The sequence below is a fragment of the Micropterus dolomieu genome, linkage group LG04, assembly GCF_021292245.1.
Source record: "Micropterus dolomieu isolate WLL.071019.BEF.003 ecotype Adirondacks linkage group LG04, ASM2129224v1, whole genome shotgun sequence".
Classification (NCBI taxonomy): Eukaryota; Metazoa; Chordata; class Actinopteri; order Centrarchiformes; family Centrarchidae; genus Micropterus; species Micropterus dolomieu.
In genome coordinates, this window is record NC_060153.1 from 11,982,942 (window position 1) to 12,010,782 (window position 27,841).

The window sequence follows — 27,841 nt, forward strand, 5'->3', positions numbered from 1 at the left end:
CTCTCAGCTGCTGTTTTCATGCCTTTTTCTCTTACCTATTCTTTTCTTTATATAGAAATGTCAGCACCATCCTAATTTGACAACAGAAACAAAAATTTGTTTTGACGGAAAGACACTATGTTCATCTAGCAGAACAATTGCAGCCATGGAATTCAGACTGCTGCTGCCTCACAAAATATTTCAGATATAAGATAAAGCCTCCCCAGGCGTCAGAAGAGTAACAGATTAGATTGTATTAATGCAATGAAGCCCCTGCAGGAAACTACGCTGTCAAAAAATACAAATATTACAAAAATAATTTGACATTTTTACAGTAATTCTGGGTTTTTTTATTGATAGAAAACTCTGTAAAATTACAGATATTACCTGTATATTAACAACCAAATTTCATCCCGAATTCGAATTGTATTTAAATATGAAATAAGGGTGTCTCCGATCAAGTTGGTGACTTTAAGATTATGTCTGTAAAACCCTCACACTAAAGCAAAATGACTTGGCGTACAGGAAACATGTCATTTAGAGCAAACGGCTGTTAAAGATTAATACAGTAACAACGTGCTTAGCATAACATGAACACATCTGTTATAGATATATGATATATGGACTAGCTAACATTGTGCTCTAGAAAATAAGCTTTCAAATGATATATGACTAAATATGAAGAGTTTTAAAAAGAGCAGTTGAACTTTCACTTGCAAAACAGAGATTAAATTTAGTTGATCTGCAGTTGATGGACTTTTTTATGAAAGTATGGTAACAATAGTTGCTAAATAACTTGAAATCTGAAAACCGACAAATTGAAGGAAAATCAATTTTGGACTGTGGTGTCTTGCCTTAAACATGATAGTAGCAGGGCACATGCAACAGTGCTGGGCTGAACCCAAGGATTCAAGCAAAGCCACAAGAAGGGAGGGGAAATTATTATCAACCAGCTGAACAATGATGCTATGAACAGATCGTGTGTGGAAACAAATAGAGAGCACATTAAAGTAGTAATAGACTTTGTTTTATTCTGTGCAAGACAAGATATCCTGTTGCATGGGCATCGGGAAAATCAAGAGGCATTGAACAGAGGCAACTTCTTGGAATTATTTTAACTGATCTCTAACTATCACCAGAAGTAAAATGGCGACTGGTCAAATTGCAGGAAACTTGCAAGCCCCCAAATACAGAATGAGATACTTGAAATCGCAGCAATATTTTTCCCGCAAAATTAAGAGATGCATGACGACAGACACATACTGTGTAATTTGGCAGATAAGTGTAAAGACTTATCAAACTTAGAGCTTGAGGCAGCCTGTATCAGAAACAGTACATACAGAAAGGCCAGTTGAAGGAAAGGGCTCTGGATGTTGTGGAGACCGGGACATGAATGCATATGTTATATAAGCAAAGATCCTGAAAGTACTTGAACTAGGGCTGCACGATATTGGAAAAAACAATATTTTTCCCCCCCGCGATATATATTGCGATATGAAAAAATACAGGACTTTTCACCAGATGACTTAAATAGCAACATCTGGAATGAATTAAGTATCCTAGAATTATTGGGGTGTTTTTGTATGGGAAATGTATAGGAAATAAAAAATAAATAGGCTGAAAAATGACATTTTACTCTTAAGACTTTTTTTGATTGCACCATCCTTTCTCTTTAATGCAATAAACACATTTTAAACAAAATTATAAAAATAAAAAAATAGAGCAGCTATACACCAGCCCCCTGAGTTGTTTTCAAAAAAACAACTGTTATAATGGTTGAACAAATTAAGCTAAAATAAAACTTATCAATTGTATAAAATCTGGTTTGGTTTTCAGGTAGACATCTTTTCAAATCTCAATGTCAAGACAGAAATGTTGGGGTAGTTGTGGACACTGACCTGAATTTCAACAGCCACGTAAAGGCAATTACAAAATCAACCTACTCTACCTACCCTAATCATTCTGACATCCAGCTGTCACCTTTCGACAGCCATTTGGCCATTTTCATGGTCGTCATGGCCACTGGTGACAGTGTATGAACTGATGAGGAAGGCGATGTCTTCTGTTGCCCTAAAGTTCTGTTAATTGTTGACAAGCTCTCAGTGCCTGAAATGCTAAAGTTGTACTGCATTTTTATGAACATGTTGCTCCTGCTCGTAAAGATTATTGATTGGGGGACATATTTGATGTCGCTGGTACTTTGTATATATATTTCTAGCTTAACCCTCACATTTATGTACATACAAATATGTACATGTCTTGCCTCTATTTAAAACATATATAGTGAAGATTATGTAATGACATGTAATTATGTTGCAGTTACTATTTGGGTGCCTCTAATTTAATCTTTATTATGTTGTGATTAGTGATGCTTTATATGGTGTTTTCAGAATATCTTTTACAAAATACAGTTTACCTCAATATTAAAAGATACTGTTATTGTATTAAAGGTATCAAAAAAGGAAACAACCTGAGACCCCTGAGAACCGCCCACCCACCTCTCTTCCTCCCTCCTCCTCTCTCTAGATACCCTGAAAAGCATACACACTCACACACACTTGATAAGCATAAATTACAAGCTACAATGTTACCTAATAGCAGACCCATGGTAGTATCCCAACTGACCACTCTGAGTAGGTCAAACATAATTTTCTCAATAACCAGTGAACCAGGAGTCTTGTCACCACTGTTCCTCTCAAATAAAGTATTAAGTAATTCTGTTATCCTAACATGTCACATGCCTTTTTTATTTTTAATTAGCAACTTTTATTGATAACTCTGCAAGAAATCTTGTGTTGCATGTCGATGGTAATGCTACTTGGGATCTCCTGGTGAACATGTCAGTATGTGCTGAATATTGATGTTTACTTACTCCAATGGAATTCAGCTTCAACACTGCAGCAATACTGAAATAAACAATGTAGCTGTTGTTATTCAATGGCTGTCACAAACTGAGAATACAGGGCACCCACCCATCTTCAGTGAAAATCTTTAAGTGAAAAGCTTATTGTGAGTAGAGTATCTGTTTTTCTACTAACTGGAAATGCCTAAAACACTGTTGTGTGTGTCATGGATATGTCCTTAGGTATGGAATGGCTATTCCAAAATCCCTCACAGGGACAGATTAGGTAAAATTGTGAAGACCTGTGGGACAGTCAGCAGGCTGACCTGTACCACCTGTACCTGACCAGGCTGACTGAGAAAGCAGACGAGGTCTGCATGGATACATCCCATCCACTTTCTTACCCCAAGATCTGAACCAACAGAGGAAAATGGGGGAATGCATGGACTTGGGGATCTCAAATACACAGATACATTGGAAATGTGCAGTACACTCAAAATGTATATTTAATTGTTGGTATACAGTTGTTGACATGCACTTAAATTGTCTGCCCAGTGATGACATTTATGATGGCTGCTACAGATGATCTTAGACTACTGCTTTTGTTTATCTGATGTTTTTTTTAATAAGTCTATATGTTTTGTACTGTACCACAAATTGTCTCTTGGAGGACATTATGGTTTTCAAGGTCTAAGGCTTGGTGTAATTTTTCAAATATGCAAATATTTGGGTTTTATGAAATAGTGATAAGCAGTGATTAAAAGTCAGAAATATGGATAAAAGAGCGAGGACATTCTTGTCCCAGTACTTTTGGGAGGGGCTGTTTATTATGATTTGGTCTTTGGGAAATCTTAATGCTACTGCATACAATTTTGGACAATAGTTCTTTCATCAGTTTGTGTTTGGAATTTTTCCTGTTTTGCCATAATCTGCCTGTATGAAATCAAGACCAGCCATCACAACAGCCATCTGAGGGAAGCTGGACAGACTAATGCATGATAAACATGTTTCATAAATCATGTGCAAATGACACTAAGCTGCTGTAAAGTTACGGCACAAACCTCTGTACGCTTATGACTTAACACACATTCACTGACCGACTCAGAGATGCATTTTTGGTTTTGGTCTTTTCATGGTATTCTTTGACAACGAGAAAACAATAAGAATAACAGCAGCATTACCATTTAACATGTTCCAATATTTAATGCATATATGCATATATATTGTATATATTATAAAATGATCATTGTTACTACAGTACTTTACATTCAATATTATTTTACATTATAATATATTACATTGTACCCGCGACCCTGTATGCAGGATAAGCGGTTGACGATGGATGGATGGATGGATATTACATTGTATTGATGAAGCACTCAGAACCTCTTCCTTCTATGTGACTAGTGATCTGCATAGGGCTTTCATAGAAAACAGCTGATAAAGAAAAAGTGTTTATATTGTATATTTTATGGACCGTGTGTGTGTCCTTAATAAAGCTTATGATTCATACACATAACCAACATTTCATAATACTCTGATAATCAAACGATCATTTTGTATGTGATTATTCTTTGTATGTGATTATTCTTTGTATGTGAGTATTCTGTGTAGTCTTTTAATAATTCTTTGACTAATTTATGAGAAACAGACATTTCTGTTAATGTGTGTGTAATGATACAGTTTATCCACAAGTAAGTGCTAAGTCAGTAATACACAAGGAAACAAATGTAAATTAACGTAAATAAAGCCAGATGTTCTGGAGAAACCAGAGGCAGGATCAGTGTCAAAATTATTGTCATAGTTGTGACTGGATTAAGGTTAAGACATCAATGTCTTCCCCCTAACTAACTCTTTCTCCTAAACAGTGATATCAAACTTTAGCTATAGCTAAGTATAAACCAGTTGGACTAGGTGTCTGTGTAACATTGTTGCTATTGACACTTTTTTGGTTAACTCCCACAGTCACAATGTTATGAGTTTCTTTTTTCTGATAACATCCTTGTTGTGACTGCATTCTTACTGTATCTGAACACACCCATGCCTCCCTTACCTATGTGAGTGAACTAGGATGGACAGCAAACTGACACGGAAGAACTAGCTTGGTAGGCCTAACTATGTTCTTCTTAGAATCACTGTTTACATGTGACAATAATTCAACCCTTTTTGGTCATTGGTCTGACATATATATATACACTATAACTGTAGGCTATATATTTACTTCGCTGAATGTTCAATTTCTTTGAAAACAGTCCTTCTGTGCATATACATATATATATATATATATATATATATATAGATAATGCCTACAAATTGAAAGTGAGGATGCAAACATGGTTTTCACAGAGCAAGTAATTTAATTTGGACTAACTAGATTGATGATTTAAGTGGTTGGCTGCGCTAGTTCTACCAGTATGTAATCGGTCGACAAATTGTTCTGTGTGTGTGCTAATTCTTCCAAATCATCCATTTGTTTGTGGCTGTTTCAGTTAAATACTTTGCAAAACTTGTCTTAGAAATGATAAATGAATGAAAATAATAAAATCCATTTCAGATATCCCAATTTAATGTTACATGCTGTTCAACTTCTTACCACAGATTTTGTTCATCCTGATTCATGAATTGAATGAAGTGGAAAGAACAATGTTATAAACAAGGTTGCAGATACTACTTGTGACATTTCATATACTATTAAATATATAAGAATAAAAAATGGCAATAATTAAGACTTAATTGATTTTTAAATACAAATTTGAAGTGTAAAGCCTATCTTTACAGCAAATTTTGTCCCTGGAGTGCGAGGTGTGGCCTAATCTAAAACACCAATTAAATAACTAGTTACATTGGAGAAATGTTGTTATATAGAAAAAACAAATAACCAAGGGACACCCCCAGTAACACAATATGCATAGGCAGAACAAAGGTTTTTCACACCCACACAGGTGTCACTTATTCTGTCTTATGCTCTGGTTGAAGTTGGAGTAAGCAGTGTTGGTGAAATACCTGAGTTGCTAACAGTCCACAAAAGAAATAGTAAGTAGGGGTAAGTTGTTCTGCTCTTACAGGAACAACATAGACTGAAAGAAATTCAATTAAACAAGGAACATTTCCTTTAAGAAATTCAACAAGGAACATTTCCCTTATTAGATTGTGATTCTCAGACACTAAATCCCCTGCACTGATGATTAAGTACCTCAGTTCTCGACATGGTAAGGAAGTCAAGCGTATTTTTAAGCATTTTAAAATAAATCTTATTTTAACCTTCTGTCCAAAGCATCTACTAAATGATGGAACAGCCTAGACGTGTGGCAGATTAATGTCCACTAATTGGGTTATTGGTGAAATTTCTCTCTCACACACAAATACTCACAGGGGCGGGTCTTCTGCATCTGATTCATCAACTTGTGTATCTGGGAGAACAGCACAGTGTAGCTAAATATCACATAATGACTCTAAACAGTACAATCTAATAACAATATACACATTAGCCAACAACAGCTTACTCTGGGCAAGTCTGGGGCATCTTAAACTAATTCTTATTATATGGGACAGGTGGCAACCATATAAACCAAAGTACCATACATTAAAGATTTGAAGTGGAGATGGTACTAGGTACCAAAGTTATTTCAATTTATACTGAGGGTATGAATGTCTCTAAGCACAGATCACTTTCTGTGTCTACCTTATGTTTCTTCAGGGTGCTATTTTACCTTTTACTAGCAGTTGCATAACTAAAGAATTACTGTAAAGGAATGTCTACAGTGAAGAAGCATTTCAGGAAGATCATGAGTGGCATTCTTCATATGGCACCCCTCCTTAATGCTCTGGTTGACATTCCTCACACACTAATAACAGCATATGGGAAGAGCATGATCAGAACTGAACAGCCCATCAGCTTTCACAGAGCTAATGCTCATATGTCAACACAAATGTCAAATATTTCGGCCACAAAACTATCTGATACCTAGTGATTGATTAGCTTTTCATTTACATTATTACAATCAACCATTTTTTTTAAACTAAAAATACTAAGCTTTGTTGTATCGTCACAGCAACAGTGTAGTTCCACCGACTTTCAATCACACCTTGCTTTCGAATACACAAATCAATACATAAATACAAAAAGTGAAAAGAATGTTTATTAAGACAATACCTAAAAATTGAATGTATATCCATGAAAAAATATAAACAAGCCACAATTGTTCAAAAAGATGTATCACACTCGCTAACTTCTCAGCTGTCACATAAAAAGCATACCATAACCCAAACGCATTACAAATAAGCTTGTGTTTGCTTACAATGCTGATGGGAAATCCTAGCATCAGTCTGGTTGGATGAGCTTATAGCTCTAACGAGGTTGAAAGCCCCTATGTAGCCCTCCCCTACCCCTGAACCCTCCCCTGTCCCCACGGAAATTTGGTCGGTTTCTTTCACGGCCTCTGTCTCCGCCTCTTCCTGCATTTGGACCACCACGTCCCCCTCTGGGTGCTCCGCCACCACGGTCTGACTTCAGCTTGGCAGGGGGAGATTTGGGCCTCAGCCTCTCTATTTCCTCAGTGCAGCCAGATAGGTGGGAGTTAGGCAAGGAAAAATGCGAGGCATATGTCTCTGGGTTAAAGTTACTGTTTGTCAAAGTAGGACCCACTGTTAGCCAGCCTAGAAAGAGAACAAAAAAACATGTGTTGAGAAACAAGCAGATCCACAGGGGAAGACAAGACACTAAAAAACTAAAAGCAAAGATACAACCTGCAGTTGTCAGCTAAATTTCCCAAAGAAAGAGCAGGTCCATCTCACCTGGTCTGATAGTAGAGTCTCGTCCAAACAGGTGCAACCTCCTGCGACCCAAGCAGAAATGCTCAATGATGTGGAAGATCTCCACAGGCTTCTCTACATTTCCCATCTCAGGCTCCTCAGTAATGATCAAGTCAATATCCACATTGGCATGGATGAAGTCACCATCAGTACTCCTACGCACTGTTCCTTTGATTCCCATTAGGCAGTGTTCCTGCAGAGAATGTGTTGTATATATCAGTGTTTCCCACATAATGAGGGCGAATGACTGTTTGTGGTGCTGTTAGCAGGGTAATCTTTTTTTTGTAGTTTATTTTACCATTTTAATTCCACTTCATTCTGCAACTTACTTGAGTGTTAACTCACTACTTGAATCGGCTCACCTTGCTTTCCCTTTTAGTTCTCTTTTCCCCACAAACACAATCTGGTCTGTTATTCTAAACACGGTGGCTTGCCCCGCCTCTTTATGTTTCTCTCTCCATCAGAAGTGCATTTTATAAAGTTGCTGAAAAGACACAGAACTGGCCCTGTGAGTTTTCACAGCGGCAGGTGCATCGCATGTGGAGGAGGCTTGTGAATGACGTAGCCAATCAAAATGATCGAAACCAAAGTGGTACAGAAGCACATTTGCACTGGTGTGTTTACTGTTCACTGCTGGTTTATCTGGTCCGTGCTTCTAAAATATCCACCCTGTCCGCGTTTTGTAACATAATACATAGGACTGGGTATTGGTACTCCGTGCCTTTAAGGTATCGCCTGAAATAGCCCAGTCCCAGCAGCACATTAGCTTATTTTACTCAGAGAGCATCTGGCTACTTTTATCAGATGTAGTCGGTGTGATTGGCTGGATGTGCAGGCTTTCTTTTCCATTGCTTGCTTCTTTAGAGTCTTCAGTGTAGTTTTGTGACTTGTTTAAACAGACTCCTTAATCAGTTTCTACATCTTCCCATTCAAAAGCACTCACAGAGATCTTTCAATTCTTTCAAGATTTATTCATCCAAAGTTCAACATATGTATGAAAAACTTAACTTAAAATCCCTTTCAACTACTCAGTGATCACTAAACTATTTCACTCCTCCTCTCATTGTCTTATTCAAATACAAAAAAAAAAAAAATAAACAATCTCCCAAGCTGTTATCCTTTCTCTGTGCATATGACCTAATATGGTTTACATATTCTGTATACTGTACCTTGGTCCTCTGGAAAACTGCTTTTGGATCCAGTGCCTTGGTCTTTCCGGGGTTATTCTTGTTGGTCTTGATCCAACAGATATCCTCACACCGCCTGAAGCCCCACTTCCTTAAACACTGGAATGGGTAAAATAAGTTTAGGTATTATGATGTTGTTTGAACTGCATGTGCTATGCAAGTATTCAATTTAGGGCTGTTAATATTGACAGGTATATATTCCGTATTACTCTGAGAGAGACCCTACTCATCTATTGTATTTGATTTAATGACACTTGCGCTTGTGACACCCAAAGAATGGACAAACAATAAGAAACACCTTGTCAATATTGCAGTATAAACACCTCCTCTGGTAAAGGCTGCAAAATCATGCATTTTTTTTTTTTAAAACACAGAGAGTGTTATTGACAAGCTATAGGAGGACAAACGTCACACTAACTGCAGACACCCAAACAACAAAGGAAAAGATGTTTATCTGACAACTTGCCGGACTTGGACAATACAGACGGTTTAAACTTTGAATAGTCCAGGATTTAACAGATGTAATTCAAAAGGAATTCAAAGCTATTGTCCTGCTATTCTAACATTACATAAACATTAACTTAACACAGTTGTCAGGTGCACACTGAAGCAAAATGTTCCTGAATAAGTCAACAAATGCAGTGTGGTGTAACCAGTACTTAAAATAAGCATTTAAGGACGCAGAAATGGAAGATTCATCAGGTACAGCTCTGTCCTGTACACATACTGTACATCCTGATAGTTAAATTATATTCCAATTTTCAGATGAGTCTGAAAAACTTGTTGTTAATTAAAGGATGGAGGTGACAATGGAGGAGCTGAGGTTAGTAAAGTAAGTTAGGGATGCAAACTCGCTTTAAGTTAATGAGGAGGTGTTTCTTTTGGATTGTAATGAGCAAATGAAATGCTTAGTAATTATCACGAAATCCTGTATAGAAAAAAAAGATACATCAATAACCGTTTTATAATTGCATAACAGCCCTCTGAATCGTAATCAAATTAAATGTTGAGGTGCTTAGAGATTTACACATCTAGCTGTTTTTCTAAAAAGGATTAAGGCTTGCATACCAATCTACTGTATAGCACATCACATAGCAAATCATAAATAATATCAATAACTCAATTACAAGCTCCAGTATGTCAGAGAAACAATTTTCTGAACTGCCAAAAGCTCACAACCTACTTTGTGGTTCTGAAAGCAGATGCCAATGATTCTTTCCATTTTACATTTTTCCATTTCTGAGTTATCTGCACAATCTGCAGTTTGGTTAGTTACTTGTTCTGTTTGTAGTTGCTATGCTATTTGAGATAACACAGGATAGTTGTGACGCCACTGTAGAAAGACAACATCAGTCTTTCCTTTCTAAAAGTTTGTACACACTTTTGGTGCTTTTGATAATGGCACAAGCAAAACATTCAAATTAGTTAGACAGACTTTTTATATTAGTCCAAAATTCTTTTAGAAACCTGGAAGTCGCATGTCTTCTCTCTACTTGCTCAGATGAAGTTGACATCAGTTTGCCTTGATATAAATTTGAATGTTTGGTTTAATGGCAATTGCCCTTATGATCCCCAAAGAACACACAGTCAATGACAAAAACCTTGTTCACAATCTCAACATGAACCATAAAGTTGTTGGGGGAAAAAAAGCATTCAGTATAAACATACTTAGACTTGTAAGACTATGATAAAAAGTATTTTCTCACACAGAGAGCCAGGCTGTGAATCTGTGTAATTGACAAGCTCTACGAAGACAAATGTCACACCTATGACAGACAACCATACAACAAAGACAAAATTGACAGGTTGATAAACATGAACCAGAGTGACTGCAGAGGGACTTAAACCTTGAATAGTCTGGTATGAACAGAAAAAACTTTAAAAGGTATTGTCATAACATTATAGACACATAGTTACCTAGCTCAGTTGGCATAAGCCCACTGAATCAACAAATGCCTTAACGACTCAAAGAATGCGGACTAACAAGGGCTAAAAATATCCTTCTTAAACCAGTAAAGTAAGATCCATTTTGGACTCCAGAGTTTGCCTGTTATATTAATGTATGTTTTTTTATTTAAAGAATCATCATGTTACCATTCTGCCCAAGTCCAGGCCTTCACCAGAGCCACACCAGAGAAAGACAAAGGAACGGAGAGCTGATATCTCCTCAATTTCCAGTTTCATGATCTAAAATAGCAGAGAGCAGTGCAGAGAAAAAGTGAGTGAGTGAACATGATACTAAGCATGACCCATGCACAGTAAATATACCATTCACAAATCTTGCTTCCTTTCCATTAGGCCAAGTCCTTAGGCGGTCGTATGTTATGGGAGAACCGGACAGTTGATTTTGCCATCCCAAATGGGTCTTCACATTAGCAGGTCATTAATAGGGTCACCAGTCTGAAGCTCTTAACATTTTGGGATGTCCATATCAATCTCAGAAATACCCAATATTTTTGTTAGAAGTCTTCCAGTGTGACCACTTAGAAACATTTTAACGATCAGAACTTGGGCACAAGTCGAGTCTGAAATTATGCTGAGTAATGTGCGATATTCTCCCATGAAACAATTTCTAGTGTTCTTTATTTCACAAATATTGTGACGGCACTAGCGCCTAGAGATGGGGATCGATACCTGGTTCTAAAAGGACCCGGTTCCAAAATTTCTCTAAACCCGAAAATCAGATCTAAGCTCATCGATACTGCTGTCGAGACTAGCGAGTCCTATAATGTAACGTTATTTCTTGAGTGTCAAATCTGATTTAACTTGAAACGCGATAAATAAGTAAGCATTGTTGTAAACTCAGCTGCTGGCTGAGACAGACCAGCCGCTCCTCCTTCCCTCAGGTAATGTTATCTGTAGGCAGTGAATAACAGAAGAGAGGAGGAGGAGAGACTGATACAGGATGAAGTTTTTATTCTTTCTAAATGTCACTTACTATTGTGATGTCAGCTATTGAGTTTATATATAGTGACTTTGCTGTTGTAAACATTAATGTTACTGCGCTGGAAACATTTAGTTGTATTTAAAATATTAAAGTCTAATGGTAGAATTGATTTAAAAATAACCAGGCAGTTAATATGCACACTTCAATATTTGTTTATTTTTCGCAAGTCATGTGTCATCTCATTATATAACCTCATTTTATTTCCCTCATACAGTGCAGGCCCACCTCATGCCCGCTGGGTCTGGTCTTACCAAATAACCATCACCAAATAATAGTAAAGTATCGATAAAGAATCGTACCGTTAAGCAGTCTCTATAAGGGTATCAATATCAATAAAAATTAACAATCCACATCCTTACTAGCGCCCTTTGTGTTGGTCCTGTGGTATGTGTTTGTGTCTGAGTGTTACAGATTCTTAGCCTGGAGCAGCTGAGGGAGCCGTCACTGTAAGACAGGGGTGGCCAAACCTTTGATTTTGGCCGATATACAGAAAAAAAAACCAGAGGAAAATGTTTCTATCGACTAGCAATTTGTCATTGTAGGTCAAGTAGTTGTTGACCAATGACAGCGACATCTACTGTTCTACTGCATCTACATCTACTAACTAGGATGTGCAACGTATATACAGAAAATGTGGGCCATAGTTTGGCCAACCTTGTGGTTAAAAGGTAACACCTGGAAGTAATTTAAGTCCACCTCTCTTCACCTCTCATTAAGCTCCGTTTATTTTGAGGTGTCCTTTTCACAGTGTATTGATATCTCTTCAAAGACCACTGATAAGGACTTCCACGCCACACATTTATCAATATAACTCATTGTAATACATTTCTGTTTCTGACTGTAAAGTTTGGTGTGCGCCTCCTTTCTATTGTTGTGGCCTACGAGGTGTTCATAACATTTTACATTTCTTTACATGCTGGCGCAACTCAAACATGAATACGTACATCATCCCAGGTCCAGAAACGTTCAGTGTGGCTGATGCCTGACTCTCTGTAGTATTCCTCTAAGGGAGGCTCAAGCAGAATTACATCAAACTTGCACTTCAAATCCTGCAGGTCAAAGTGCTCTGGGTCAGCCTGGAGGTACCTAATCACACAGACACACGCATCTCAAATAGAGCCTTCTATTGGCTGTTTTTTCCAGCTGTTTTCTCTGCAATCACATCACAATCAAAAACATATTTAACGCAACTCTTCGTGTCATCATTTAACATACATGGGAGGGGTGTTGGTGGTGGAGATGAGTTCGTCTTTCAATCTGATCAGCTCTCGAAGTTTAGGGTATTCTTCAAATCGGTCAGCCAAGCCTGAATTCACAGAAGACGACAAGGTCAGAACTACATACAAGCATGCACAACGTGTACATCACACACACACACACACACACACACACACACACACACACACTCACCAACATCTCTTATGAAGTTCTGTGGCCTGTGCCCAGTGTCGACAAAGTGCTGACAGTAGTCATTGTGAGGGTTCAAACTTTGGGTGCCCTGAAAATGAATGAATGGAATAAGATGAAAAGGATGAGCAGAAGAAAAATATATGCATACGACAACATACAGTATGTATGAATAGCTGGATGTATGTTCAAACTTTTTAATACACATTTGATGTATGAAATTGGAAGAGCTCAATAGAAACTGTAGGTTCCAAACAATTTCTGCAGAATCTTAAAATCCATTGTGGACTTGTATGAGGAAGAAAGACTTTCTAAATAAAGATGACACACCACTAACGCAGGACAATCACATGATGCACACCTGACCATGACACAGGAAAATATTTATCTGGCTCTTTCAATTTAGATTTTTTCCTTGTTGTACGTGTGGGTAAATCTAGACTTTTGACAGCACCAAATCAGATATTCACTGAGTTGGAATTTAACTCAAGAACTGTTTCTTCAAAAGTAGCCTCTGCAGGTAATACTGGTAACACCAGTCACAGGGCAAATAGGAACCGTTGACATATAGAGTAATGTTTGATGTGGCTATGTCTTATTCTCTTGCTATTTTTCACTAATATAGTGTCAAAAGTGAGACTTACGCAAACATATTTAAAAGATGAACAACCTGTACCAATGGACCAATTACAGATGCACGATTATGGCTAAAAGGATCACAGTTACTTATTATTATCTGAACATGACATAAACTGCACAGTACTACTAGACCTTTTAATTAAACCATCTTCAAATATACAAATCTTAATAATACACTCAGTCCTCACATTAAATCATGAAGGCGAGCTAAAATTTGAGCTAAAAGCATTTTCAAGCTCATTCCAGTCAATTCCAGCCTGTGTTGACAGGCAGCCTAACCTTATCTGAACACCTGTGAGATTTTAGGCTCAGTGTATGAATGCGTATGACTGGTGAATGCAGATGTAGTGTAAAAGTGCTTTGAGTGGTCGAAAAGACTATAAAGGCGCTATACAAATACAGAGCATTTTATTAAGCTCTTGCTACTCTCCTACAAATGTTACCATTGTTATTTTGTAGATTGTTTATAAGGCTGACATGGTTAACAACTGGTAAAATTGCCTAGGAAACCAGTTTGTTTATCACAACTAAGCAATGAAAACATGCCTAATTTGCTTTGTAATTAGTGGAACTTTAAAAAAAAAAAAAAGAAAAAATAAATCTCTCACTTGACAGGCTATAAAAACATCATTATTGAGACAAGATCTAATAGATACAAAAGACGGGTGTAAAAGAAAGACACAGCAAGTTGTCCAACCTTTAGGAAAGTACTTGAATCCTTGTACACTTCCTCATATGGGTTGCTTTCATCCGGCTGCTGCACCTCCACTTCATCCTAACACACAGCGCAAAAACACAGGGGGTCAAATTTTGGTCAATGAAGAGAAACTTTATCTGCAAAGCACTGACTACTGGCCAGTCAGTTCTCGTGGAAAATGGCATCACCATTCATAGAAGATGCAGAGATGCTTTTGAATACTGATCATCCCACCACAGAGAGTGACTGAAGGACAAAAGCCTTGTACTTGTTGTACTTTTAAGATATGACAGTAAGCCTAATTACCGCTTTGAAATGTTTTTAAATTTATATATTTATTTTACTCCCGAGTCCATTTGATTTTGCCTGTCACAGCCGTTAAATGCTGTTTTCTTTTTATGTTAGGCTAACTATTATGAGCCTATATATTGGTGTTCAAGTTAAGTTTAATTTGAATTTGTGTATTAAAACTTTATGTTGCATTTGTTTCTTATATTGTACAGAGGGTGGTCAACGACCACTTATTGCGATCCTGTAGTTTTTGATGTTAAAACGCAGACACAGAGCCAAGCTGAAAGAGAGACTACATCTAAGCAACACATTAATTTAATGGAACACAAGTATAATAATAGTCAGGTCTACTCTCTAATGATGAGCAGTGATATTACAAGACTAACTTGGACATTCGCACAGTTCTGATTTTCTGCGAGATGTCTTTCCTGCATGTGGCAGTTGCAACTGTGTTGCTTTTAGTTTGAATCATGTGTTTAACTTCTTTGTATTTGTGTAATACTATACTTTGCTCTTTGTTTGTAAAATATGCTGCTCTCAAGCCAGTAGACTTGTCCATGTTTGTGATTAGTCATCTGCTGCACCCTCTTATGTGAAGTCATATATGGCAGGATTGGGAAACACCGGGTTGACTTACTGACGTGATAACCAGCTTTGTGTAACTTAAGCCTGATCGCGATGGTTAAGATAATGAAAAGATATCCTGGGTATGTTGACCTTGCTTTGTAGGACAGGCCCAAGGTGGGAACACACACCTTTGTTTGTACTCTGCCATGAGGCTCTGGAACAATCTGCCTGAGCAGACGCAGTTTAAGGTTCAGTCGGCTCATCTTTTAAAAAACTCCCCCATACATACTCAATGGCTTGTCCTGATTTTAGTCGTTTGCTCTCATTCTATCCATTTAATTTGCTCTTTTTTTAAAAAAAAATTCTGCTTTTGTTGTCTCCTTATGAGTTCTTCTTGTATTTTGATTTTATTGTAAGTTTTCATTTTGTAAACTTATTTTGAAGTGCTACATAAATAGGGTTTATAATCATTATATACACAATAGGATGGAGCCTTCTTTAACCCATGTAGATTCAAAAGGCTCCCTAATACGTGACTACTCTCACCTTTTGCTCTTCCACATCTTCCTCTGTCTCCTCTCCCTCTGTCTGTGCCTTCCTTTTGGAAGGCGTGGCTGAACTATCAAATGAAGCCCTGCAAAACAGAAACATCCGAAATACATTCCCAGATTCGCTGTCTCACTAAAGCACAAAATCAACATGTTGGCACTGATGAATGCAAAACAAACTGGCAAGCAAGGTGGACATATGTTTCCAAATATATGTTAAAAGGAGGGGAGCTGTGGAAAAGCGAGAGAATGCATTATGTTCAATATGTGCACAAACACAGGGACTACGTGGCACAAAGAACTCAAAAAAGGCTTGAAGAGGAAGCTACACTGGATTGCAAGCCTGGCACTCGGCCTTTTTCTGTTTTTCATGCCACCAAGTCATATCAAATTTTTCTGCTTTAAGTTGCACCTTCCTTGTGTCTCATTACTGACCTGATGGGCTACTAATTTTTGAGGATTAAGTGACATCTTACCTGCATATTTCCCTTGTCTCTTCTATCTCTTTTAGTTCATCCTTACTGTTTAGGACAGCTCCGATGCTGTCTGCACTTTCAGCTCCCAACTGTTACACAAGTATAAGAAAGTAAGTGCAAGGTTAGCAGTCACATTGTTTTATTATCACATTCTGGTATTTTCTCCTTTATTATATAATGAATACCCTACGTATTTATTTATTTAATTCCATACAGCGTATATATTGTCCGTCTCAGTGTTTTGTACTGCTGTTATGTAGCTACATCTTTTACATACAGCTTACAGTAATTAAATATTGGTATATCTTCCATTCATATGTATCATAACTGACTGTGTCGTGCAGCGATGGCATTTGTGTTAACTTAGCTATATTGGCTCAAATAGCTTCAACGCGTCGTTCATTGAGGTTAGGTTATATCAGTAGAGTTACATCAATATAGATGTAGAGCGGACCTAAAGATTGATTTAGTGGCATAAACAAATGTGCTTTGATGCTACCAAGGATATTTTGCTAACCTCAATCTTTTGTGTTTTTCAATCGCACGTATTATTAATGATTGATTAAAATGAAATCCACTTTTTCTTGGGTGCTGGGCGAACCTTTTTTCAGCTTCTGAAGGGGGCATGACAGAAAAAGTTTGAGAACCACGGACTTACATTTAACGTTACTGTAAAGTTATCACCACTGATGTAATGTTCGGCGGAGTTATGTCAGCTAAGTTATCACCCATACCGTTAGATGTATTTGTGCTATTGCGCTCCGCCCTTGTTCTCCGCGCAGCAGAAAATGCGTTTCCCACGCAACATCAACAGTTTTGTCAGAGACATCGCTAGCTTACTTGTTAGATTAGCTTACTTGCTAGCAACAACAGCGGAATAACTGTCCACTTGCCTGTTGAGCTAAAAGCTGCCGCCTAAGCTTTTGTCGCTCGCGGATCTCTTGCAGTCGACTGTTCATTCCTTCCCTTGTAATATTTTCGGATTAATTACGAAATAATTAAGGTCGTTGTCATACCGACGCCTTTCAAATAAATGTGACTAGCTCGTTGTAACATTAGCCAACAAGCGGCTAATGTTTAATAGCCGCTAAAAAAATCACAATAGGTGTACTCGTTATATAAACCGGGACGCTCGGTGTTTTCACGGTCTTGACGTGCGCTGCTCAAAAACGTGTTAAAGACACCCTGTTACGACTGCTTAATGGCTGCTGTTATTTTTGTATACTAAGGCGGTTTTTGAATTCGCAGCGGTATTAGCAGCCTGGTTAGAGAGGGTCAAGCGGCGAACAGAGCCGACTCCGCCTGTCTAGGCGAGTTTCGGCGTACTCTGGTGTAAATCAAGAGTCAACAGTTTTTTTCTGAACAGACGCCGTTTAATGACGTCACTAGATGGACGCATTTGTTCATCCAATCAGAGGATACTATATTGGAGACGGTGAAGGCGAAGTGTAATTTATGCCGCGTTCGAGACCGGTCGAAACTGGGAAACTGACCATGATAAAGTCTTTGTCAAGTGTACACCCAGTTGCACCCTCTGTCCTGGGTGTTCATTAAAATTAGGGACGTTTTAATGAAAACAATGAACTGAAGTGGTAATCCTCAAAAGACAATAAACGTTGTAGATTAGCCTATACTTCGTAAAATTTTCAAATGTTTTGGCATTTTCAACATTTTCCTGAATAACTTTTGGGTAGAGAAGATGACTTTCAGAGATTGTTTATGGTAACCAGCTACCTAATAACAGTGACAAAACATTTCTACATCAATTTACATGCAGAACAAGTTTTACTATTTGATACTAGTATGTATATATGTATCAAGTGGCGTTCCAGGATAGTTTTTCTAGTTGGAGGTCGGAAATATCCCAGTTCCGAGTTGCCTGGAACGCAGCATTAGTCCATCTGCGTTTCAGTTGTTCTCTCTCTCTCTCTCTCTCTCTCTCTCTCTCTCTCTCTCTCTCTCTCTCTCTCTCTCTCTCTCACACACACACACACACACACACACACACACACACACACACACACAGGGAGAGAGACGAAAGAGCGAGTGCATTCATGTTTAATCATTCATCATCCGCAACCGTAGCGTCACATTTCTCATGCTTCACTGATGTGCCTCCAAAAGAAAAACCTTTACCATCTTAAGAGATAATAGCTACATTTAGCCTACTTATTTGGCAGACGCTCATCCAAAGTGACTTACTTACATTTGAGGAATAACATAGGCCTACTTAAGCATCAGTAAAGTAAGAGATCTCGATAATAGGAAACAGCTTTTTATTCGCATAGGGTAGGCTATGTAATAATGGATCCACGTGATGAAAGAATAGAAAGGTTGAATATAGTGTTTAGGACATCGCATAAAATTACTATCAGCATCAGAACTCATTAGGCTTAAACAAACTTAACTTTTGATAAAACCCAATAGGCAAAGCCTAATCAAATAAGCATTTTGGTCATGGCCAAGTTGTCTCAACAATACGCAATTACAAGTTTTGGGACCCCTAAAGTGGATAAGGCCCAGTGTTCTGGGATTTTATATAGCCTATCGGTTGGGTTCCCCTGTAGGCCTATGCCTGCTCCCTGTAAATCTGCTCTAAATACAACATAAATACTGTAATTCTATAGGCCTATCGGATGATATAGCCCAATACAATTTAATGGTAGCCTATTCAGTAGCAACATGGGGAAAAGTTTCTCCGAACATTCATGTTATTGAATTTTCGTTGGGGGGCTGCCTGCCCATTAGCCCACGCAAATAGGAGTTTCATTGATCCGCATCGTTTTTCCTTTCCCGGTTCTCACTCTCGTCCCACGGCAGGGCGATGAGGCTGACTGAACACCGTCTCCTCGGCTGATGAAAGAAGCTGCTGATGATAGACGCACTGTCTTCAGCTGCCTACCTACAACCAGAGACCTAACATGAATTTGACATTTCTCGCTGTTACAGCCGCGCTTTTGGCTGCGAATAGCGGCTTCTGTGATTCCAGCAGCGTCCCTTTATTCATCCTGCCGTTCACTGACTGCGTCCAGAGCCGTGGGAAAGACGGCTTCTACCGGGGAGCGATAGACGTCACCGAGTCCGGGACCCGTTGCATGAACTGGACCGAAGTGGCCGGCTTTAAGGAGCGCTACCCGGGGAAAGGGATAGGAGAGCACAATCACTGCCGAAACCCGGATGGCAGGATCCGACCTTGGTGCTTTTTCAGGAACCACAGAGGCAGAGCGGACTGGGGGTACTGCGACTGTAAACAAGGTAAACACGCAGGCCTATAGACACACAGCAATAGGCTACTACATTTTGTCGGGATCCATGCAGTTTTCTCAAATCTGTGGAAATATGACAAACACAGTAGGGACTGGACACAAACTGAATCCCCAAATGAAATGAGTCAATGCAAGCTGCCACAGATAAACTAAGTCATTGTGACATATGACATGCTATATTAATTTGTATTTGGGCTGATGAGGTGCAGAGAAATGTGCAGGGGTTTTAGCAGCGGTGTGCCACTCAAATAAACCAGCTTGGTCGAAAGTGTTACTATAATACATCTCTGTATTGATGAAAGCTAGAGAGAGACAGAGAGAGAGAGAGAGTGTGTTGAAAGGAATAAAGTGTGTGTGATTTCCATCTGGCACAAGAAAAGCAGCCTGTGGTATTTTTACTCTTAAAGTGTGTTGGCACATCACCTGTAAATAATCTTCCGGTAATTGATACATGGAATTGAAATAAATTGATCCAGTTATTAAAGATGTTAGGACAATTAAAGGCCCTTAGGAGGGGGGATGCCAAATTTGGAGTCTGTCCATGTGCACTTTTCCCAAAGAAAAGAGCCACACACTGGATGTTCCCTCTAATTTAAGTTTAGATATGGCAATAAGAGGCGGGTACTCACTTCTGTGCATATGTGTGTCTGGGGGAGCATGCACCCTTATATTCTCTGTTGCCAGAATAAACCAAATATATCAAATAGGCTAACACAAAGCAACCAAGTTACTCCGACAATGAACAACATCCACACACACACACACACTGTAGCCATGCCTGTACACTTTCAGAAACATTTGTGCAACACTGAATTCCAAATCCTGGTTAGAGTGTTGCTAAAAGAATTTTAATCAATGATTTGCCCCCCCCCCCCCCCCCCCCCCCCGTCTTTCAACATCCTACTCCCTTTTATTGCCTTTAATCTCCCATTTTGTATGTGCTGTATTATCATACATCTACTGTTCTTTAACCCTCTTTCCATCCTAGGCTCTGTGCGTCTGCAAGGAGGCCGCTCCAAGCTAGACGGCAGGGTGGAAGTCTATCTAAGAGGAGTGTGGGGGTCTGTCTGTAGCGATGACTGGGGGGACCAAGACGCCGCAGTAGTTTGCAGACAGCTGGGCAAGGGGTAAGAAAGCACACACACACACGCGCGTAGAGACATGCACTATTTGTCGCTCTCTGTCTGCCTCTCCCGCTCATATACGTATTCAGACACAGGTGCAATCACCAAATGCCATATAAATTTGGAATGTGAAGCTGTCATCAGGGGTCTGACAGATGGTAAGAGTGTGATGGAAATTTGGTGGGAACGTTACATTTCACAATGCTTTGGACTTACACGTGCATGCACACTCTCCACAGTCTTTGTACTTTTCTTGTGTGACCCTTGCATTCCACCCCCCATTCCCCAGAGGTATTTAAATATCTTAAGTGCTCAGCTATTTACCTTGTAACCAGCTCTCTCTTTGTCTCTGTCTCTCTCTCTCACACACACACACACAAACACACACACACACACACACACACACGCTATTGTGTCTTATGGCCTTGTATTATGAGATACTTTCGTGCTAGAAGAGCCATTGACTTGCTGGGTCTCGAGGGAGCCTGTAGGCAGATCATACATATCGACAGTGTTCATACGTTGGGATGAGGGTTCAATCGAACACGCATCTGATTTTCCCTGGAGAACAGAGATGTTCTGTGCACTCGCTACACATATGTGTTACACCAGGCGCTGTCTTGCATGCCGACATGAACACATGCCTGTGTGTGCATATTCACACAGGAGTCAATGAAAGTCCACTGTCGAGAGGAAAGAGGGCAAATGTCAGCCATATGTCAGCTGGAATCGTTGGTGATGACTTTCACGAGGCCAGTTATTGAAAGCTGTTGGGTGTAAAACTGCTGACCGTGTTGGCCCTGGAATGGCAGATTATGAACATACAGATGGCTCAAGGTTACTGCCACCAGCCTAAAATGGCTGCTTTACCTTTTGCTCTGAAATGCCTGGCTGCAATATTTATCTCAGATGATATGAAAAAATAAAAGACAAGCAACATTAATTAGGTTGCATTTCTCTTGAAAGTGTTTTAAATGTCTTATTATCCCATTAGACTGGGTTTGCTGTTTGATGTCGGTTGTGGGTTAAAAAAAGTATTTCAAATAATTAAAAGTAACTTGTTTGGGAGGGGGATTACGATAGTAATCTTTACTCATTACCACTGATGGCAACATTGCCCAGCACTATTGCTCAAAAAGTTTCCCCGTGTATCATCAGCTTTAAATCAAGGGCAACTGGACTTGGTAGAAGATACTTGAAGGGAGAAGGCTGGACTCCCACACTTACTCATCTTGTTGTTTGCAAATTGATCCCCTTCCAGGGTCTCAGGTCATGCACGTGCAGTTCCCCTTTTTCGTCCAAGCATGGCCAAGCTCCATTGGAGGGCCGTCCATTGCCAGGGAGAAGAGCCAGACCTGCTTCAGTGTCCTAAGACTACTTGGAATGGAGGGGAGTGTTCTTTGGCTGCAGCCATCACTTGCACCCAGCAGCAAGGTGGGAGAGATCCAATAACTCTGCAAGCCCTCTACAAGTCCACAACCCCTACTCATTTACTTACAATTTAGAATTGTCCTCAATATATACTTTAAAATGAATTGTATTTTGTGTCAGCCTGCATAGATTCTTTACGTAGACTACATGTAAATGTGTGTATTTATGTCTTTGTGCATTTTAGAGGTAGCCACGCTACCTGTCCGGCTGGTGGGAGGTCGATCGGGGTCAGAGGGCACAGTCGAGGTTTTCCATGCAGGGCAGTGGGGTTCCATATGTGACGACCAATGGGACAACAGTGATGCAGAGGTGGTGTGTCGACAACTGGGGCTGAGGTGAAGGGGCACCACCAACACACACACACACACACACACACACACACAGATGTGTTCAAAATTCCAACCCATAATTAGCATTAAGGATAAACATTGTGAAAGAGAATGCGAGGAAATAGTTTAACAGAAAGACACAGTAGGAAGCTGTGGTGAGTTAATGTGGGTGTCCAGCCGTCTCTCCCTCTGTCCCCAAAAGTATGAGAAGTATTCTTTCCATTCGGACACACAGAGAGAGGAGCACGCAGTAAAGAACATCTGGGGGTCAGATAATGAATCAGGCTCATTGTTCCTGCATGAATTCTAGCACCACAGAGATATGCATATTTAGTAACACTATACTCTCCTCAAATGTTCCCGTATGCTTTTTTTTTTGTGTGCCACTGCCTTGTTGGTGTTGCATTGTTTATGTAGGCATGAATGTGCGTGACAGTTTCTAATTAATTTGAAATGCAGTAGGCTTATTCAAGTTTAAACAAATACAGCATCACACACCCTGTACTTTGTAAGCCATGGCCAGGCGGTGCATCTGTTTTTCACTGTATCAGTACTACTGCAAACCAAAACTGTTCTTCTGTACTGTCTCTTTGCTTTGTAGTGGTGTGGCGAGGGCGTGGGGCCAGGCACATTTTGGCAAGGGTTCAGGCCGTGTGTGGCTGGATGAGGTGCGTTGCACAGGCAACGAGCTCACTCTGGAGCAGTGTCCAAAAAGTGCCTGGGGGGAACACAACTGTCTGCACTCTGAGGATGCAGGAGTGTCCTGCATCCCTCTAACAGGTAGAACTACACTTGCCCCAGCGTTAGTGATTGATAGTATCCACAAAGACAAGTGAACTGCACACATATTTTATATATAGAGATATGGAAGGCCTTCCAGGAATGCTCACCATATAGTGGCGGAAGTGTTTGCATGTACCAATGACATCTGAATGTTCGTTGCTGGAGACAATAGACCTTTTTCATGGCAGACATTTCAACTTGTCATACACAATGACGTGTAACTGATAGCATTATTAATCTTTGCATTCCAATTATGTCTTCTGGTGATAGGGCCAACTGTGCATCCTGGGTTTCTGGAATGCCTTCAATCACTACAGCAATCATTGATGTTGTTAGTTGAATCTGTGCATTTACTACTTTGACAAGTCAAAATAGGTTTTCAGGATAGAAAAAACTAATCGAAGAGAAGGGTCCAAGGTGAACGCTATCTTCCCCACATTAGCTCCCTCCTGGAGCCAGTGAGGCACTGGAGAGGAGCTTTTAGGAGAGCACATACTGGCCAAGCCTGGAAATAGACCATTGCTCAGCTTAAACAAACAATGTGGCAAAGGTTCTCTGTCACGTACAAGGAGAGGAGAAAGAGTCTGATGTATTGCCAGGTGACCAGTGTGTGAAGGCCACAGAAAAAGGTTATTCAGTCCGAACAGGATCTCTCAGAGCTTTTTTGTCATTACTGCAGCCAGAAATGACTGCAATAGCAATGTCTTTTCTGAATGATTGCAGTGCAGTTTGCAGCATTTTTATAGCTGTATTGTGATCAAGAACAAAAAGAAAGAAAATATCTCTTTGAAAAACAGCTGGTTAAATACAAATGTAAGCGAGACCATTGCCTAACTCTCTGTCTGTCTGTCTAGATGGTACTGTTAGGTTGGTAGGTGGTGCAGGCAGCAATGAGGGACGTTTAGAAGTTTTCTACCGTGGTCAGTGGGGGACAGTGTGTGACGACGGCTGGACAGACTCTAACACGCAAGTGGTGTGCCGACAACTTGGTTACAGGTAATGTGAAGTATTTGTGTCCCCAGACTGGGAAATGCATGTGCACTCTTTTTACTTATTAATACAGAAACAATAGTATGTTTACGTGTGTGTCCATATCTTGCAGATTAGGTGAGACTCTCCTTTCTGAGGGACTAGACATTACCCCAGTCCCACGCTTCGGGGTGGGGTCCGGTCCCATTCTTTTGGATGATGTGAGCTGCACAGGGAAAGAGCCTAGCCTATTGCTGTGCAACAGGAGGGAGTGGCTCCATCATGACTGCACACACCATGAAGATGTTAACATCGCATGCAGCCCCGAGCACAATGGAGAGAGTATTTCAACTAGTAAGACAAAATCTTATCATACTGTGACAAAGTTCAAAGATTACAGATGAATGGGTGAAAATAGACCATTAAGCAGGGTATACTTTAAGCCATGAATATCTTGGCAACCTATCAGGTGTAGCAATGCGTATTCCTGCCCAGCTACACCCTCTCCCTAGCTCCAAAAAACCAAGATGGTTAGTTACCATAGTTCTACTTGAAGCCGTAGGTTAGTTTGTTATAATAATACACCTGGGAATGTCCATGTGGGGGTGTTTGAGGTTTGAAGTGGGAGGGCAAGGGCATGTGTGTGCAATCTCTAAACATTTCTGGCCAGTGTTTTAGGAAGATTGATGTGACTTGGGCCTTCATAAATGTTAATGGTCTTTCTTAAAGATTCCATTCAGGTTTTAAAGTTGGTCATAGCGCAGAAACTGTAGTTGCAATTGTGGCATTTTAGCACTCCTCTCTTTTGTTTATTTTAGTTCATATGAAGTCTTTTTGTTATTAATAATAAGATTTTTAACATCTTAAATAGCGAGTGTTCACTCTTATCGCTCTTTTGTGTGCCCACTTATGAATACAAATCATACAGACCCTTGGAATTATGGGGTGCCTCAGGGTTCAGTCTTCAAACTGTTGTATATTACTTTCATGTGCCACATTATTTAAAGACAAAACTAGATTTTTGACCAAGATCCATTTCTGATTGGATTGGAGACCTCACTCTACATACACAGAAGTTGAAAATTGTGATATCTTGTGAAAGCTTCTTCTAGTTATTCCAATAAATTAGAACTCATTATCAAGTGCATGTTAGGAGTTAGAGGTGTTATAAGAGGAAGTGTTCTCGGAAGAGATGAGTTTTCAAGAGCTTCTTGAAGTTAGAGAGCGACGCCTCTGCTCTGATGGTGTGTGGTAGCTCATTCCACCATGGTGGTGTCACAGTTGAGAACAGCCGGGACTGGGATTGCTTTGTGTGAAGGGATGGCAGAGCCAGGCGGTGTTCGTTGGAAGAGCGTAGTGGCCGAGAAGGAACTTAAACTTCTGTTATGGAGTTTAGGTAGATAGGTGCAGATCCGGTAGTCAATCTGTATGCAAGCATTAGTGACTTGAATCTGATTCTGGAGGACATGGATAGCCAGTGGAGGACACACAGTAATGGAGTGACATGAGTCCTTTTGAACTGATCAAAAACCAGACGTGCTGCTGTATTCTGAATCATTTGTAGGGGTTTCACCGCACAAGCTGGAAGATCTGCTAGAAGGGCATTGGAATACTCTCTACTCTGGTTATGGGGTTTTCAGGGTATTTTAATCACTTTTATAGCTCATATGGATTTAACTCCTGACTACTGACCTTTTACCCACCAAGTTCCACCTCAGATCCTCTAGTTTCTTCTTTTTACTGGTTGCTAGGTGAATACAAAGCTATCAGGTTTTGCCATCTTTCCCCCTCAACTCCAGAATGACTAGCTGGATGATATCACCCCAACTAGTTTCTTTTTAAATTCTCTTCAAAATCCCCCTTTACAACACATTATTCTAGAACCACTGAAATTACTGCACTACTTGCTGATCTTTCTTCATATTTTACTCCCATTTGATGTATAAACATTTGGGTGAGCTCTTGAGAATGAGGATGAAAATATTACGATTATTATCTGTAATAATGTTAGCTTACCTTCGCACTAAGAGCACACATGCTTTATTGGTGTTGAAGAACAGGAAACCAGATGATGAAAATCTCTATATAATTTCCCTTCACTTCATAAAACTAGGTAATGAGGTGTAAGCTGATCTGAGATCTCCTTCTAAGATCTCTGCCATAGTCAACCTGGGGTCAATTGGATCTCATCTTACTTAGAAGATGAAAGCCAACATTCTCCAAGAGACAGATAGAGGATATTGTAAGTCATGCCAAGTCTAATAGGCACAGCTGTTGGTTAGCTTGTCCTGCCTTAATAACTGGGGCGCTTGTAAAGTCGTCATGATTAAATGGACCTGCTGCAAACCTTCTCCTAAAGCAAGTCTCGCTCATTCATGCCACTATTGTTCGCTGTTTCTTAACTGCCAGGCACCAGTGAGCTGACACCATATAACACAATCACATAACACAAAAGTACTGCAAAACTATACTTCTTACCTCTTTATAGGAAGACACAGAAGCGTTCAGTTGTGTTACTGCTTGCTGAAAGAGGGAGAAAGGGATGAATGGTAACCCCATTAATCAAGTGTATGTTAATAGACTCCAGATATCAATAAAGATAGTTATGGATAGAGCTGGATAGAACCAGTAGTGGCTCAGATTTCACATTCTACTGTATGTAACTGTTCTCTGCCATCTGTCTGGATGTTGGATGTAACACAGATGAGTCTGATAAGTCTGAGTAAATGTCACAGAAAGGATACATCATGGTTTATGTGTCTTAAGTGATGATAAGTTGGCAGGCAAGAGCCTGACGGAGAATCTCACCCCGCAAACACCCACCAAAGTATTATGTCGTTACTACATAGTGTTTGTGTGTGTGTTTGTTTGGGTGCATTTGTTTGAGTGTGTATGTGTGTACGTTAATCCCTCCTTACCCCTCAACATGCCACAGGCGGATTGGTTTATGTTGTTTTTGGAAAAGGAGGAAAAGCAGATAAGCCAGGCTGCGCTTTGAACTCTCTCTCTCTCTTTCGTGCTCTGTTGTGAGAGACAGGGTCGTGTCAGAGCAGCGATGTAACGCGTGTGTCTGAGACAGGAAAAAAAAACAGTGTTTGTGTTTCTAAGTCAGAGGACAAAGATGAGCATTTCCTTAATAGCAAACACCAGCAAAGAAGGAAACATTCCCACAATTAACTCCCCCAATCTTAACCTCCCCCTCCTCCAATTCTAATGCAGTGTTTATATGCAGCATGTCAGTCAACTCAATACAATTACAAGAATCGATCTCAGGCTAACAACTGCAACTGACAACTGCTGAAGTTTTAGGATTTACTGTTTACAAATTGATTCTATTACTGTACATAATGTTTGAGCTACAAAATGCAACAACCGACTATATGTATATAGAAAAGCTTAAAAATATCTGACACTTAGCAAGAGCGTAAACTGATCCTAAAATTCTCCACGCATGAAAAATACATCAGCATTCACTTAAAATGTGATTATTGTGTGTATGTGTGTGTGTGTGTGTGTGTGTGTGTGTGTGTGTGTTTGGGGGGGGGGG

At 39.7% G+C, this 27,841-nt stretch overlaps 2 protein-coding genes across 2 annotated transcripts in view; one reads left to right on the forward strand and one right to left on the reverse strand.

Moving 5' to 3' along the window:
* Window positions 1-6,938: 6,938 nt before the first annotated feature.
* mettl14 (methyltransferase 14, N6-adenosine-methyltransferase subun) lies at window positions 6,939-17,746 on the reverse strand. The gene is made up of 11 exons (XM_046047842.1): window positions 17,286-17,746; window positions 16,393-16,481; window positions 15,915-16,002; window positions 14,511-14,588; window positions 13,178-13,265; window positions 12,983-13,073; window positions 12,712-12,853; window positions 10,915-11,007; window positions 8,803-8,919; window positions 7,616-7,826; window positions 6,939-7,477 (listed from the first exon to the last, which is right to left on the reverse strand). Exons 1-11 carry the CDS (start codon window positions 17,349-17,351, stop codon window positions 7,170-7,172), a joined length of 1,371 nt encoding a protein of 456 aa, XP_045903798.1. The 5' UTR covers window positions 17,352-17,746; the 3' UTR covers window positions 6,939-7,169.
* Window positions 17,747-18,405: 659 nt separating this feature from the next.
* Window positions 18,406-27,841, forward strand: part of prss12 (serine protease 12) — a 25,857-nt gene continuing 16,421 nt past the window's right edge. The window contains exons 1-7 of the mRNA XM_046047547.1: window positions 18,406-19,647; window positions 20,647-20,785; window positions 22,044-22,216; window positions 22,398-22,548; window positions 23,144-23,322; window positions 24,180-24,321; window positions 24,428-24,648. Coding sequence (XP_045903503.1) covers window positions 19,314-19,647; window positions 20,647-20,785; window positions 22,044-22,216; window positions 22,398-22,548; window positions 23,144-23,322; window positions 24,180-24,321; window positions 24,428-24,648 — 1,339 coding nt within the window. The 5' untranslated portion in view covers window positions 18,406-19,313. The remainder of the gene's footprint in view (window positions 19,648-20,646; window positions 20,786-22,043; window positions 22,217-22,397; window positions 22,549-23,143; window positions 23,323-24,179; window positions 24,322-24,427; window positions 24,649-27,841) is intronic.

Bases quoted from the DNA above. Each gene is read 5' to 3' on its own strand.
- mettl14 (XM_046047842.1), bottom strand. From the start codon at position 17,351: ATGAACAGTCGACTGCAAGAGATCCGCGAGCGACAAAAGCTTAGGCGG. The intron at 13,074-13,177 runs GTGAGTGTGTGT...CTGTGAATTCAG, and splicing joins GAACTTCATAAGAGATGTTG to GCTTGGCTGACCGATTTGAA. The intron at 11,008-12,711 runs GTACGTATTCAT...CTGCTATTTTAG, and splicing joins GTTTCTGGACCTGGGATGAT to ATCATGAAACTGGAAATTGA.